At 44.6% G+C, this 14,729-nt stretch overlaps 1 protein-coding gene and 1 long non-coding RNA gene across 3 annotated transcripts in view; both read right to left on the reverse strand.

Moving 5' to 3' along the window:
* Positions 1-1,967, reverse strand: part of C16H10orf88 (chromosome 16 C10orf88 homolog) — a 34,321-nt gene extending 32,354 nt beyond the window's left edge. Inside the window, exon 1 of the mRNA XM_038758606.1 lies at positions 1,788-1,967. Coding sequence (XP_038614534.1) covers positions 1,788-1,967 — 180 coding nt within the window. The remainder of the gene's footprint in view (positions 1-1,787) is intronic.
* A 2,254-nt stretch (positions 1,968-4,221) lies between these two features.
* LOC119938791 lies at positions 4,222-10,530 on the reverse strand. 2 transcript variants are annotated; one of them, XR_005454508.1, is made up of 3 exons: positions 6,478-7,068; positions 5,636-5,796; positions 4,222-4,826 (listed from the first exon to the last, which is right to left on the reverse strand). It is a non-coding gene; the product is annotated as an uncharacterized LOC119938791 (long non-coding RNA). The 2 variants fall into 2 exon arrangements; XR_005454507.1 differs by lacking the exon at positions 4,222-4,826 and adding an exon at positions 10,124-10,530 and having other exon boundaries at positions 4,920-5,796; positions 6,478-6,973.
* Between the last annotated feature and the right edge of the window lie 4,199 nt (positions 10,531-14,729).

The raw sequence follows: 14,729 nt of genomic DNA on the forward strand, positions 1-14,729 counted from the left end.
TTAGTCATCATTCACTCCTACGGTTTTAGGAGTGGCAGTTTTATTAGATTGTGTTTGAGTTTTATTAGATTATTACGTGTCAGTTTTATTAGATTGTGAGCTCCGTGTGGGCCAGGGACCATAATCCGAGTCTCTCGTCTCATAGACAGTCCTGACTAAATACTGCGGTCAATTCATTTTGGAGAACGTCTCTCCCGCATCATACTGACTGTAGAGTTTCCGCGCTGGTTCGCACCCGTGAGGTGGTGTGTGTGTTAAAGACTAGGGACTTAAGCGCTTAGTACGGTGCTCTGCGCACAGTAAGCGCTCAATAGATACGATTGATTGATTGACCAGAGTTTCACGATCCGGGCAATTGTATCCAGGCAGGTCACTGAAAAGGATTCTGCTTTCCCCTTTACTCCGAAAACGTTCAGGCCATGTTTCCCTGCTCCTCGAGTGATTATATATATTATATATACTGTATATATGTTTGTACATATTTATTACTCTATTTTACTTGTACATATCTATTCTATTTTGTTAGTATGTTTGTTATTATATGTATATGTTTGTACATATTTATTGCTCTATTTATTTTACTTGTACATATCTCCCCCTCGTCCCTCTCCATCCCATCTCACCTCCTTCCCTTCCCCACAGCACCTGTATATATGTATATATGTTTGTACATATTTATTGCTCTATTTATTTTACTTGTACATATCTCCCCCTCGTCCCCCTCTCCATCCCCCCATCTGACCTCCTTCCCTTCCCCACAGCACCTGTATATATGTATATATGGTTGTACATATTTATTACTCTATTTATTTATTTATTTTACTTGTACATAGCTATTCTTATTCTATTTATTTTATTCTGTTACTATGTTAGGTTTTGTTCTCTGTCTCCCCCTTTTAGCCTGTGAGCCCACTGTTGGGTAGGGACTGTCTCTCTATGTTGCCAATTTGTACTTCCCAAGCGCTTAGTACAGTGCTCTGCACACAGTAAGCGTTCAATAGATACGATTGATTGATTGACCAGAGTTTCATGATCCGGGCAATTGTATCCAGGCAGGTCACTGAAAAGGATTCTGCTTTCCTCTTTACTCCGAAAACGTTCAGGCCATGTTTCCCTGCTCCTCGATATATATATGTATATATGTTTGTACATATTTATTACTCTATTTTACTTGTACATATCTATTCTATTTATTTTGTTAGTATGTTTGTTATTATATGTATATATGTTTGTACATATTTATTGCTCTATTTATTTTACTTGTACATATCTCCCCCTCGTCCCCCTCTCCATCCCCCCATCTTACCTCCTTCCCTTCCCCACAGCACCTGTATATATGTATATATGTTTGTACATATTTATTGCTCTATTTATTTTACTTGTACATATCTCCCCCTCGTCCCCCTCTCCATCCCCCCATCTGACCTCCTTCCCTTCCCCACAGCACCTGTATATATGTTTGTACATATTTATTACTCTATTTATTTTACTTGTACATAGCTATTCTATTCTACTTATTCTATATATTTTATTTTGTTAGTATCTTTGGTTTTGTTCTCTGTCTCCCCCTTTTAGCCTGTGAGCCCACTGTTGGGTAGGGACTGTCTCTCTATGTTGCCAACTTGTACTTCCCAAGCGCTTAGTACAGTGCTCTGCACACAGTAAGCGCTCAATAAATACGATTGATGATGATGATGATGATGATACAAGGCAGCAGCCTTAACCATTGCTTCATGGGCAACTCCCAGAAACTGCGCTCGGAGGCGTGAACAGGAGCGGCGTTTTACCAGGGAAGGATTCCTGAGCCGACCGGACTCACTCCAAGTGGCAATCTGGGAAAGGGATGACCCGGAGATGGTCCCGGAGACCACCGTGTTGCACCGCGTGGAAGCCCGGGGCCTTCGGTGCTGCCGTTCTGCTTTGGGTTTCTTTAATTCCACGCGTAGACTGTTGCGTGGTTGTTTCATCTTTGACATCAATTTCAATTAACAGACGAGTCCCTTTTCACTGTTGTTAAACTGCACAAAGACCGCTTATCTGACCCAAAGCCTACTGTTAGTTGTAATAATAATAATAATGATGGAATTTGTTAAGCGCTTACGATGTGCAAAGCACCGTTCTACGCGCTGGGGAGGATACAAGGTGATCGGGTTGTCCCGCGGGGGGCTCCCAGTCGTCACCCCCATTTTCCAGATGAGGGAACTGGCACAGAGGACTTAAGTGACTTGCCCAAAGTCACACAGCTGACAAGTGGCAGAGCCGGGATTTGAACCCATGACCTTTGACTCCCAAGCCCGTGCTCTTTCCACTGAGCCACGCCGCTTCTTATTGTATTAAGGCAGGGTGGTCTCATGGAAAGAGCACGGCATGACGAATTGGGAATCCCCCGTCTAGCTCTGCCACTGGCCGACTGAATCATCACCATCATCATCATCAATCGTACTTATTGAGCGCTTACTATGTGCAGAGCACTGTACTAAGCGCTTGGGAAGTACAAATTGGCAACATATAGAGACAGTCCCTACCCACCAGTGGGCTCACGGTCTAAAAGGGGGAGACAGAGAACAAAACCAAACGTACTAACAAAATAAAATAAATAGGATAGATATGTACAAGTAAAATAAATAAATAAATGACTGAATGACCTTGGACAAGTCACCAGAGCTCTCTGAGCCTCAGTTTTGTCGTACGCAAAATGGGGATAAGACACCTGCCTGCCCTCCCTTCCTCTGGTTGGGAGCCCCAACTGGGACAGACACTGCGACTCGTCGGCTTATCCTGTGTTTATCCCAGTGCTTAGTAAATACCATAAGAAGTTAAAAAAAAATAGGTATTTTAACTGAGAGGTATTACAGTTAACTATTATTTCTCTCAGTACCCTGAGGTATTGATTTGTTAAAAAGTAGGGAGCAAAAAAAGTGGAGGCTTGAATAATATCAGAAAGATGGAGACCCTACAATAAAATATCAAGATTTACATATAAGCCACTGATCTGACATCCTATTGTTGTCACTGAGGCAGAGAAATTGGAGCCTCAGAAATATTCCACTCAAAGTACTGTGTGATCGGAAGCAAGTCACTCAATTCCTCTGCCTCAGTGACAACAATAGGATTTCAGATCAGTGGCATGTATGTAAATTGAGTGGAATATTTCTGAGGTTCCATGAAAGCAGAGACAGAATTCAATCTAAAATAAATAAATAAATAAAAATTTGCTGGTATCTGATTTAACAAAACATTCCAAATGATGTGGATTTTTAAACTTTCTTTTGTACAGCAGGCAGAAGCGGCCTGTGAAATGGAGTATCCTTCAAACGTGAGCAATTATAGCGGTAAGTTTAGGAGATTTAGAAGGTGGGACCTACAGTCCCAGTTATAAAAAGGCCGTCTCTTGTTCATTCAGTCATTGTCGTATTTATTGAGCGCCTACTGTGTGCGGAGCACTGTGCTAAGCGCTTGGGAAGTCCAAGTCGGCGACATATAGAGATGGTCCCTACCCAACAACCGGCTCCCAGTCTAGAAGGGGGAGACGGACAACAAAACACGGAGACGGGTGTCAGAATCGCCAGAACAGAGTTGTAGCTGTATGCACATCATTAACAAAATAGAATAGTAAATATGTATGCGTAAAATAGAGTAATGAATCTGTACAAAAATATATACAAGTGCTGTGGGGAGGGGAAGGAGGAAGGGCGGAGGGGATGGGGAGGAGGAGAGGAAAAAGGGGGCTCCGTCTGGGAAGGCCTCTTGGAGGAGGTGAGCTCTCCCTTTGAAGGGAGGAAGAGAGACGATCCGGGCAGCGGCGTGAAGTGTGGATTGAAGTGGGGAGAGACAGGAGGATGGGAGATCGGAGAGGAGGCCGAGGCAGTAATCCAGTCGGGATAAGATGGGAGATTGAACCGGCAAGGGAGCGGTTTGGATGGAGAGGAAAGGGTGGATCTTGGCGATGTTGTGGAGGTGAGCCTGGCTACCCCAGTCCTTGATACGGTACCTGGCACATAGTAAGCGCTTAACGAATACCGTTAAAATAATACCACGAAAAAGATGCGACGTCAGAACGGCCTTGAAGGTGGGGAAAGAAGGCTGTGAAAGGGAAGGGAGCAATTAGCCGGCAGCGGGAGAGATGAACAGGCGGCACGGGGAAGTTTTCCTTTACAAAAGCTGCTGTATTTTGGGGGTTCCGTTCTAATTCTGAAAGGAGACTTATCAGCCTTGGAGATGTTAGTTGGGGCGCATATTTAATCTCTCATTTAATTTCCACTTTAAAGGACAAATAAAGAATACTGCGAACCTTAACCTGAAAACTCCGGCCTGACTCTTTCTGTTTGTAGAGGGGTCCGGGGCATCTGTTTCCAGGTCTGATCTCCGGTGAGCACCCAAGACCGGCATACTGATCGCCAATACCACGTTGTGAGCTGGTTCACTTGGCCTAAGTGTCCCCAAATTGGAGCCACGCGTGGCTTTAACCCCGTTCGGCAGTAATAGTGTTTCTTAAGGCTTTACTACACGTAGAGCACCGTACTACACATTGGGAGAGAATCCCCGGGTGGGAATTGGGGGTCCCTCGCAGCCTTAACTGGGGAGAAGGGACCGGAGCTAGACGCATCAGGAATGACGAAACGGTAAAACGCAACACAAACATTAAAATGCCGGGTTTGGAGAAGAGGCCTATTCTCCGATGCCTTTCGGGTAGTCCGTCTTCAGCAGATGTCTCCACCAGAAAGCTCTGCAAAAACGGTGCAACACCGGTAACTTCAGACGGGGAAGATGATGGAACAGCAGCTTGCGAGAAAACGATTCTGCTTCAGCAAACAAAAAACCTGAAACTGGAAGGGGAAAAACTATTGCCGGAGATTGAGAAGCTTCGATTAGAAATTAAAAGATAAAAAAGAGATGACTTTCTCAATTCTGTTGATCCCTAAAGTGTTATCACTTCATTTCCTCGGTTGTAGTATCTAAAGTGATGGGCAGCTATATGCTCTCCCCCACAGTATTTATCTGTAATTTGTTGCAATAATACGGGTGACATTTACAAACACCTTCTGTCTTGAAATAATTTACTTTTTATATTGTAAACACTCTAAAACCCTAGTACGATATTGTACATTTTCTAGGTCAGTATCAGTGTGCTGTTACAGCATTTAGTGACAAGAATGTAAATATTCATTCATTTCATTCATTCAATCGTATTTATTGAGCGCTTACTGTGTGCAGAGCACTGTACTAGGCGCTTGGGATCGCCCTTTAGTTCACAATTGAAAAGACTTACGCTCTCGCATTATAAGGTAATGTAGATTTTTGTTCTGTTTCTTCACAGTTTTTTTTTTTAACTACCCATTCTTTGGCTTTTGGATGTGAAACTGCGGCACAAATTCTCGTCAATTAGATGCGTTGTCAGGAAGCGCTAGGATTGCTATTGAATTAAAGGCAGTTGGCAAATGCTCTTTAAATCTTATTATTTTATTATTCTTCTACCTGTTCTTTGCTCTGATATTCTATCTGTACAGTAGGTCTCCCATCCAGATCCCTTTTTTTTCCTAGTCACTGTTTTGGCGTTGATTCGATTCTCCTCTAACCCAAGACTTCTGTTGCCCTTAATCCCATATTGAGAAAAACCACAAAACAGTAGACACACCGTGACAGGCGTGTACACTACGGTTTCTTCCGTCGTTGCGATCGCATCCATCAACCCAGTGGTGTTAATGTTGAGTCTTCGCCTGTGCAGAGCGCTGAACTAAGCGCTTGGGAGAATACAGAGTGGGTAAACACGGTCTCTCTCCACAGAAAATTTGCAGTCTAGAGGAGGAAAAATTAAAACAAATTAACAGAGGTGGGGTGAATATCGAGGGTACGGATCCACCTGCCTATGTGACACAGAAGGGAGGAAGGGGTGGGGGAAATGAGGTCTTAGAGCCCACTGTTGGGTAGGGACTGTCTCTATATGTTGCCAACTTGTACTTTCCAAGCGCTTAGTACAGTGCTCTGCACACACTAAGCACTCAACAAATACGATTGATGATGACTTAGTTGAGGAATGCTTTCATTCATTCAATCGTATTCATCGAGCACTTAACGGTGTGCAGAAGCAGCGTACTAAGCCCTTGGGACGGGACAATTCTTTCAATTCATTCGATCGTATTTATCGAGCACTTACTGCGCGCAGGGCAGAGTGCTAAGCGCTTGGGAAAGTACAATACAACAATAAACAGTGCCGTTCCCCGCCCGCGACGACCTCGCAGGATAGAGCGGGGGACATCAATACAGATAAAATTCCAAGCGTGAGAACTGTGGGGCTGGAAGGGGAAGAGGAGCAAAGGGACAAATAAAATCGCTCTGAGGCCGGGAGGGAGAGCAAAGAGAGCAAATCGGGGTGACAAGGAAGGGAGTGGGAGGGGAGGAAAATCGAGGCTCACTCGGGAGAGTTTCCAGTCCTCTACCAGTCGCGACTACGGGAGGAAGAGTCAAGCAGAGGCCTACCCGTTCCATTCCTAGCTTGGCCAGTGGCTAGAAAGTGGAAGACGATCCGCTACAAGTCGAAGCTCACCCGTGCTGCGCAGCGGCGGCACGGGAGAGACTCAAGTTGCCCGCGCGGAAGAAGATGACGGTGAACCACTTCCCTATTTTTACCACAAAGCCTCTACGGATACGCTCCCAGGACCGTCGCAGATGGAAGCAGTTGGGCCCGGGAGAGAGGCGTCCCCGGCGTCGCTACGGGTCGGAGACGACCCGACGGCGTGAGAGGAGACTCTTGGAAGGCCTCTCGGAGGGCGGGCGGTTTTGATGGGACTCTGAACGTGGGGAGAGTGGTGGCTGGTCGCACCTGAAGGAGGAAGGAGTTCCCAGCCACGGGGAGGATGAGGACTGCACACAGTAAGCGCTCAATAAATACGACTGATGACAAGGGGTCGTCGGCGAGATGGACGGAATCAAGGTACAATGAGTAGATCGGCATTAGGGGAGCGACGTATCCGGGCTGGGTTGTAATACGAAATCAGCAACGTAAGGTAGGAGCGGGGCAGATGGGTTGTTTTAAAGCTACCCTCTGGCCTCCCTTTCTCAGTCTCTTTTGCAGGCTCCTCATTCATTCAGTCGTATTTATTGAGCGCTTACTGTGTGCAGAGCGCTGTACTAAGCGCTCGTCTCTGACAGACCACCACTCTCCCCATCTTCAAAGCCCTGGTAAAAACATACATCCACCAGGAAGTCTTCCCTGATTAAACTTTCATTGCCCCACTCTATCCTCCTCCTCTTCTTCTGCTTAGTCCAGTGCTCTGCACACAGTAAGCGCTCATTCATTCATTCATTCATTGTACTTCCCAAGCGCTTAGTACAGTGCTCTGCACATAGTAAGCACTCAATAAATACGATTGATGATGATGATGATGATTCATTCATTCAATCATATTTATTGAGCACTTACTGTGTGCAGAGCACTGTACTAAGCGCTTGGGAAGTCCAAGTTGGCAACATATAGAGACGGTCCCTACCCAACAGTGGGCTCACAGTCTAGAAGGGGGGAGACAGAGAACAAAACATATTAACAAAATAAATAGAATAAATATGTACAAATAAAATAGAGTAATAAATATGTACAAACATATATACATATATACAGGTAACATTGTATACATATATACAATAAATAAGATTGATTGAATGAATGAATGAATGAGTGCTTCACCTGTGCTTTTGTGTCTTTAAACCTTAAGTACTCCGATACTCACCTCACTCCCACAGCACATATGTACATATCATTATCATCATCATCAATCATATTTATTGAGCGCTTACTATGTGCAGAGCACTGTACTAAGTGCTTGGGAAGTACAAATTGGCAACATATAGAGACAGTCCCTACCCGACAGTGGGCTCACAGTCTAAAAGGGGGGAGACAGAGAACAAAACCAAACATACTAACAAAATAAAATAAATAGAATAGGTATGTACAAGTAAAATAAATAAATAAATAAATAGAGTAATAAACATGTACAAACATTGCTCCTTTATCCGGACATTATTTTTACAACTGTCTCCTCGGCCTCCCATCCCCTAAGCGTGGGGGTCCCTCGTGGTTCAGTTCAGGGTCCCCTTCTATTCTCCATCTCCACCCACTCCCTCGGAGAACCATGGCTTCAGCCATCACCTCTAGGCCGACGACACCCAAATCTACATCTCCAGCCCTGACCTCTCTCCTGCCTCCAGCTTTTCCCCATCTCGAGTCCACACTTCACTCTGCCGCCCAGATCGTTTTTCTAAAAAATCATTCCGCACGCAGGCCGCCATTCCCCGAGAACTTCCGATCCAGGCCCGCGTCAAACGGAGACTCACTATTGCGTTAAGGCACTCTCCTTCTCCCCGTCCCCATCACCCCCCCGCCTTACCTCCTTCCCCTCCCCACAGCACCTGTATATATGTATATATGTTTGTACGTGTTTATTACTCTATTTATTTGTACATATTTATTCTATTTTATTTTGTTCATATGTTTTGTTTTGTTGTCTGTCTCCCCCTTCTAGCCTGTGAGCCTGCTGTTGGGTAAGGACCGTCTCTCTCTATTGCCAACTTGGATTTCCCAAGCGCTTAGTCCAGTGCTCTGCATGCAGCAAGCGCTCAGTAAATACGATTGATTGATTGATTGATTAGTACAGTGCTCTGCACGCAGTAAGCGCTCAATAAATACGATTGAATGAATGAATCAGGTCTCTCCCTCCTACCTAAACCTCACTTCTCTCCCACTCCAACCTTGTGGCTCAGAGAAGCGGCGTGGCCCAGTGGAAAGAGCCCGGGCTTTGGAGTCAGAGGTCACGGGTTCAAATCCCAGCTCTGCCGACTGTCAGCTGTGTGACTTTGGGCAAGTCACTTCACTTCTCTGGTCCTCAGTTACCTCATCTGGAAAATGGGGATTAAAACTGCGAGCCCCCCTGGGACAACCCGATCCACCTTGTAACCTCCCCAGCGCTTAGAACAGTGCTTTGCACACAGTAAGCACTTTACAAATACCATCATCATCATTATTATTAAAAAGCAACCAACTTACTGTGCCTCAATCTCGTTTCTCTGTCGAGCTTTTCTTCCTGCATGGAACTCCCTCCCCTTTTCACTCAGACAGACCACCACTCTCCCCATCTTCAAAGCCTTATTAAAATCATATATCCACCAGGAAGCCTTCCCTGATTAAACTTTCATTTCCCCCCCTCTATCCTCCTCCTCCTCTTCTGCTTCGTCTGTGCATTTCTGTCCTTAAACTTTAAGTACTCTGATTCTCACCCCACACCCACAGCACATGTACATATGCCGGTACTTGGTTGCTCCTTTATCGGGATGTTATTTTTACAACTGTCTTCCCCACTAAACCGAAAGCTCCTTGAAGGGAAGAATAGTGTTTCCTGCCTTGACTGTACTCACCTTAGTGCTTAATAATAATAATAATAATAATAATAATAATAATAGCATTTATTAAGCGCTTACTATGTGCAGAGCACTGTTCTAAGCGCTGAAAAGAATACTCTGCAAAAAGTGAGCACTTAATACATGCCATTGATTGACTGACTGATTGAAAGTTTCTTAATAACAACTTAGCACTGGGATAAATACAAGTTAATTAGTCAGAAACAGGTCCTGTCTCCCTTAGGATCAGAGTCTAAGTAAGAGGGAAAACAGGTACTGAACCCCCAATTTATGGATGGAGTAAATCAATCAATCAATCAATCGTATTTATTGAGCGCTTACTGTGTGCAGAGCACTGTACTAAGCGCTTGGGAAGTACAAGTTGGCAACATATAGAGACAGTCCCTACCCAACAGTGGGCTCACAGTCTAGAAACAGTGGGCTGGCCCAAGTTCACACGGGAGATACGTGGCAGACTCGGTCTCTTAGGCCTGTGCTCTCAAGCGCTCAGTACAGTGCTCTGCACACAGTAAGCGCTCAATAAATACGACTGATTGATTGATTGATTATCATTAGACTGAACTACCTCTCTGGGGCTTCTTGAGAACCTTCTTCCGCATCAACCCCCTTCCATGTGCGGCATCCGAAAACTTAAGTCTGAACCCTCCCTACCTCGAGCGCGAAGACGCGACCAATCACTTGGATGCTTTTCCAGGGGAAAAAGGAGGAACTTAACATAATGGTGTTCTTGTGACTTTATAGTGCTGTATCACCATCTATAACCCACCAATTCAAATTTCGGAGATAAAGGAGCGATGACAAAACTGACATCTTACTTCAGGTAGCTCTCTTATATGACTTGGCTCTGGCCTTAGAATCGTTATATGCCACAGCAATTAATCCCGTTAGCCGTCGAGAACGACTGTGCTGAACTCGTTCCAGAAATATCAGAGGTCAGGATGCCAAATGTCACTTCCATATTCATCTGAGCAGAACGAGCTGCACGGTGCTAAATATCCGCACACCCAGTGTTACTGAAAATGAGGTTGTATAAACTAGGAAGAGTTGAAGGCCCAAGAGCAAAGTATCATTTCTATTAGTTTCCCTCTCAGTTCTCATTCATTCATTCCATCGTTTACTACCGATTTTTACTATAGAATAGTAAATGCAATTTACTGTTCTATTTATTTTATTTTGTTAATATGTTTTGTCGTCTGTCTCCCCCTTCTACACTGTGAGCCGGTTGTTGGGTAGGGACCGTCTCTATATAATAATAATAATGATAATGATGATGATGGCATTTATTAAGCGCTTACTATGTGCACTGTTCTAAGCGCTGGGGGGGTTACAAGGTGATCGGGTTGTCCCACGTGGGGCTCACAGTCTCCATCCCCAGTTTGCAGATGAGGGAACTGAGGCACGGAGGAGTTAAGTGACTCGCCCAGGGTCATGCAGCAGACAAACGGCGGCAAACCTTGTGACTCCCAGGGCCCGTGCTCTATCCCTAGGCCATACTGCTTATCTATCGACGGTTATCGATCGATCTCTGGTATGTACTGAGCGCTCGCTTGCTTAGGGGAGAGCCCCGTACAAAACGCTCGGGAGTGTCCACTCCAACAGAGTTGGTAGATGGGACCCCCGCCCACAGGGAGTTTAGAGGAGGAGTTGGGCGGTAAAAACAGATTATTGGATTGGTTTCATCACACCCCACGGACAAACGATTGAAGTCAATGCCTGCCGATGACAAAGGAAGAAATCATCTTTAGGAGGCGTGAAGATGGAGCCATCTAGTCTGGCTTGCTACCGCTTCAGCAGAACCCTTTAATTTGTGCCCCATGATGGCTTCGGCTTAGTTACTCGGTTTTGTGAAGAAAAATTGGATCTGGCGCCTGCAGTATTGGGGAACATCCAGCTCCTCAATTTTACTCGCTTTTGGCCCGCTACACATCCGCCATACACCCCCTGGCCCGGAATGGCCTCCCTCCGCCCATCCGCCAAGCTAGCTCTCTTCCTCCCTTCAAGGCCCTACTGAGAGCTCACCTCCTCCAGGAGGCCTTCCCACACTGAGCCCCCTCCTTCCTCTCCCCCTCGTCCCCCTCTCCATCCCCCCATCTTACCTCCTTCCCCTCCCCCCAACACCTGTATAAATGTATATATGTTTGTACGTATTTATTACTCTATTTATTTATTTTACTTGTACATATCTATTCTATTTATTTTATTTTGTTAATATGTTTGGTTTTGTTCTCTGTCTCCCCCTTCTAGACTGTGAGCCCACTGTTGGGTAGGGACCGTCTCTGTATGTTGCCAACTTGTACTTCCCAAGCGCTCAGTACAGTGCTCTGCACACAGTAAGCGCTCAATAAATACGATTGATTGATTGATCGATTAACAAATACCACTATTATTATTATTACCTCAGCGCTCAGAACAGCACTTGGCACATAGTAAACGCCTAACAAAACACCATCATTACACCATTACCCCAGCGCTTGGAACATTCATTCATTCATTCAATCGTATTTATTGAGCGCTTACTGTGTGCAGAGCACTGTACTAAGCACCTGGGAAGTCCAAGTCAGCGACATATAGAGACGGTCCCTCCCCAACAACGGGCTCACAGTCTAGAAGGGGGAGACAGACAACGCTTAACAAATACCACTATTATTATTATTACTACCTCAGCGCTCAGAACAGCGCTTGGCACATAGTAAACGCCTAACACCATCATGACTCTATTACCCCAGCGCTTAGGACAGTAAGAGCTTAACAAGTACCACTATTACTATTATTACTACCTCAGCGCTCAGAACAGCCCTTGGCACATAGTAAATGCTTAGCAAACACCATCATTACTCTATTACCCCAGCGCTTAGGACAGTAAGCGCTTAACAAATACCACTATTATTATTACTACCTCAACGCTCAGAACAGCGCTTGGCACATAGTAAACACCTAACACCATCATTACTCTATTACCCCAACGCTTAGGACAGTAAGCGCTTAACAAATACCACTAATATTATTATCATTATCACAGTTATCCCAGCGCTCAGAACAGCGCTTGGCACATAGTAAACGCCTAACAAAACACCATCATTACACTATTACCCCAGCGCTTGGGACAGTAAGCGCTTAACAAATACCACTATTATCATTATTACTACCTCAATGCTCAGAACAGCGCTTGGCACACAGTAAACGCCTAACACCATCATTACTCTATTACCCCAGCGCTTAGGACAGTAAGCGCTTAACAAATACCACTAATATTATTATTATTATTACCTCAGCGCTCAGAACAGCCCCTGGCACATAGTAAACGCTTAACAAACACCATCATTACTCTATTACCCCAGCGCTTAGGACAGTAAGAGCTTAACAAGTACCATTATTATTATTATTATTACCTCAGCTTTCAGAACAGCCCTTGGCACATAGTAAACGCCTAACAAACACCATCATTACTCTATGACCCCAGCGCTTAGGACAGTAAGCGCTTAACAAATACTATCATTACTATTATTATTACCCCAGAGCTTAGGACGGTAAGCGCTTAACAAATACCACTATTATTATTATTACCTCAGCGCTCAGAACAGCCCTTGGCACATAGTAAACGCCTCACAAACACCATCGTTACTCTATTACCCCAGCGCTTAGGACGGTAAGCGCTTAACAAATACCATCATTACTATTATTATTACCCCAGAGCTTAGGACGGTAAGCGCTTAACAAATACCATCATTATCATTATTACCTCAGCGCTCAGAACAGCGCTTGGCACATAGTAAACGCCTAACAAACACCATCATTACTCTATTACCCCAACACTTAGGACAGTACGCGCTTAACAAATACCTTATTATTATTATTATTACCTCAGCGCTCAGAACAGCCCTTGGCACATAGTAAACGCCTAACAAAACATCATCATTACTCTATTACCCCAGTGCTTAGGACAGTAAGAGCTTAACAAATACCATTATTATTATTATTAATATCTCAGCGCTCAGAACAGCGCTTGGCACATAGTAAACGCCTAACAAACACCATCATTACTCTATTACCCCAACATTCAGGACAGTACACGCTTAACAAATACCTTATTATTATTATTATTACCTCATTGCTCAGAACAGCCCTTGGCACATAGTAAACGCCTCACAAACACCATCATTACTCTGTTACCCCAACGCTTAGGACGGTAAGCGCTTAACAAATACCATCATTATTATTATTACCTCAGCGCTCAGAACAGCGCTTGGCACACAGTAAACGCCTCACAAAACACCATCATTACTCTATTACCCCAACGCTTAGGACAGTAAGTGCTTAACAAATACCACTATTATTATTATTACTACCTCAGCGCTCAGAACAGCGCTTGGCACACAGTAAACGCCTCACAAAACACCATCATTACTCTATTACCCCAACGCTTAGGACAGTAAGTGCTTAACAAATACCACTATTATTATTATTACTACCTCAGCGCTCAGAACAGCGCTTGGCACATAGTAAACGCCTCACAAACACCATCATTACTCTATTACCCCAACGCTTAGGACAGTAAGCGCTTAACAAATACCACTATTATTATTATCATTATTACCTCAGCGCTCAGAACAGCGCTTGGCACATAGTAAACGCCTCACAAAACACCATCATTACACTATGACCCCAGCGCTTAGGACAGTAAGCGCCTAACAAACACCACTATTATTATTATTATTATTATTATTATTATTATTATTATTACCTCAGCGCTCAGAACTGCGCTTGGCACATAGTAAACGCTCAGCACTATCATTACCCTATTACCCCAGCGCATAACAAATACCATCATCACTATTATTATCATTTAATAATAAATAATCATTATTTAATTATTAAATTATCATTAATTTCGATATAATTAATTATTAATAATTATTTATTATCAGTTAGATATAATTATCTAACCCCAGCGGTTAGAACAGCGCTTGGCACATAGTAAGCGCTTAACAAATACCGTCATCGTTATTATTATTATTATTATTATCAATGAATACGATTGACTGACTGACGGACGGACGGCGCGAGGGAGGCCCCGCCTCTTCACCGCCTCGGCGGCTGGTGCGCATGCGCAGGTCCGCCCCATCCACTTGCCACGGCCCAGTAGGGGGGGCCACGGCGCCGGGGGCAACGATTGTCCCGCTGCAGGCCCCACAATCAGCACAAACTAAAACAATACCCTTAGTTTTAATAGAAAATTGGAGCTAGCAAAGTCCAGAACGTACCCGCTGTGAAGGAGGGCTCTGCCGGCGGGCCCGAAGCGCCTCACACCCCCCCCGCCGAAC

Source organism: Tachyglossus aculeatus, chromosome 16, assembly GCF_015852505.1.
Source record: "Tachyglossus aculeatus isolate mTacAcu1 chromosome 16, mTacAcu1.pri, whole genome shotgun sequence".
Lineage (NCBI taxonomy): Eukaryota > Metazoa > Chordata > Mammalia > Monotremata > Tachyglossidae > Tachyglossus > Tachyglossus aculeatus.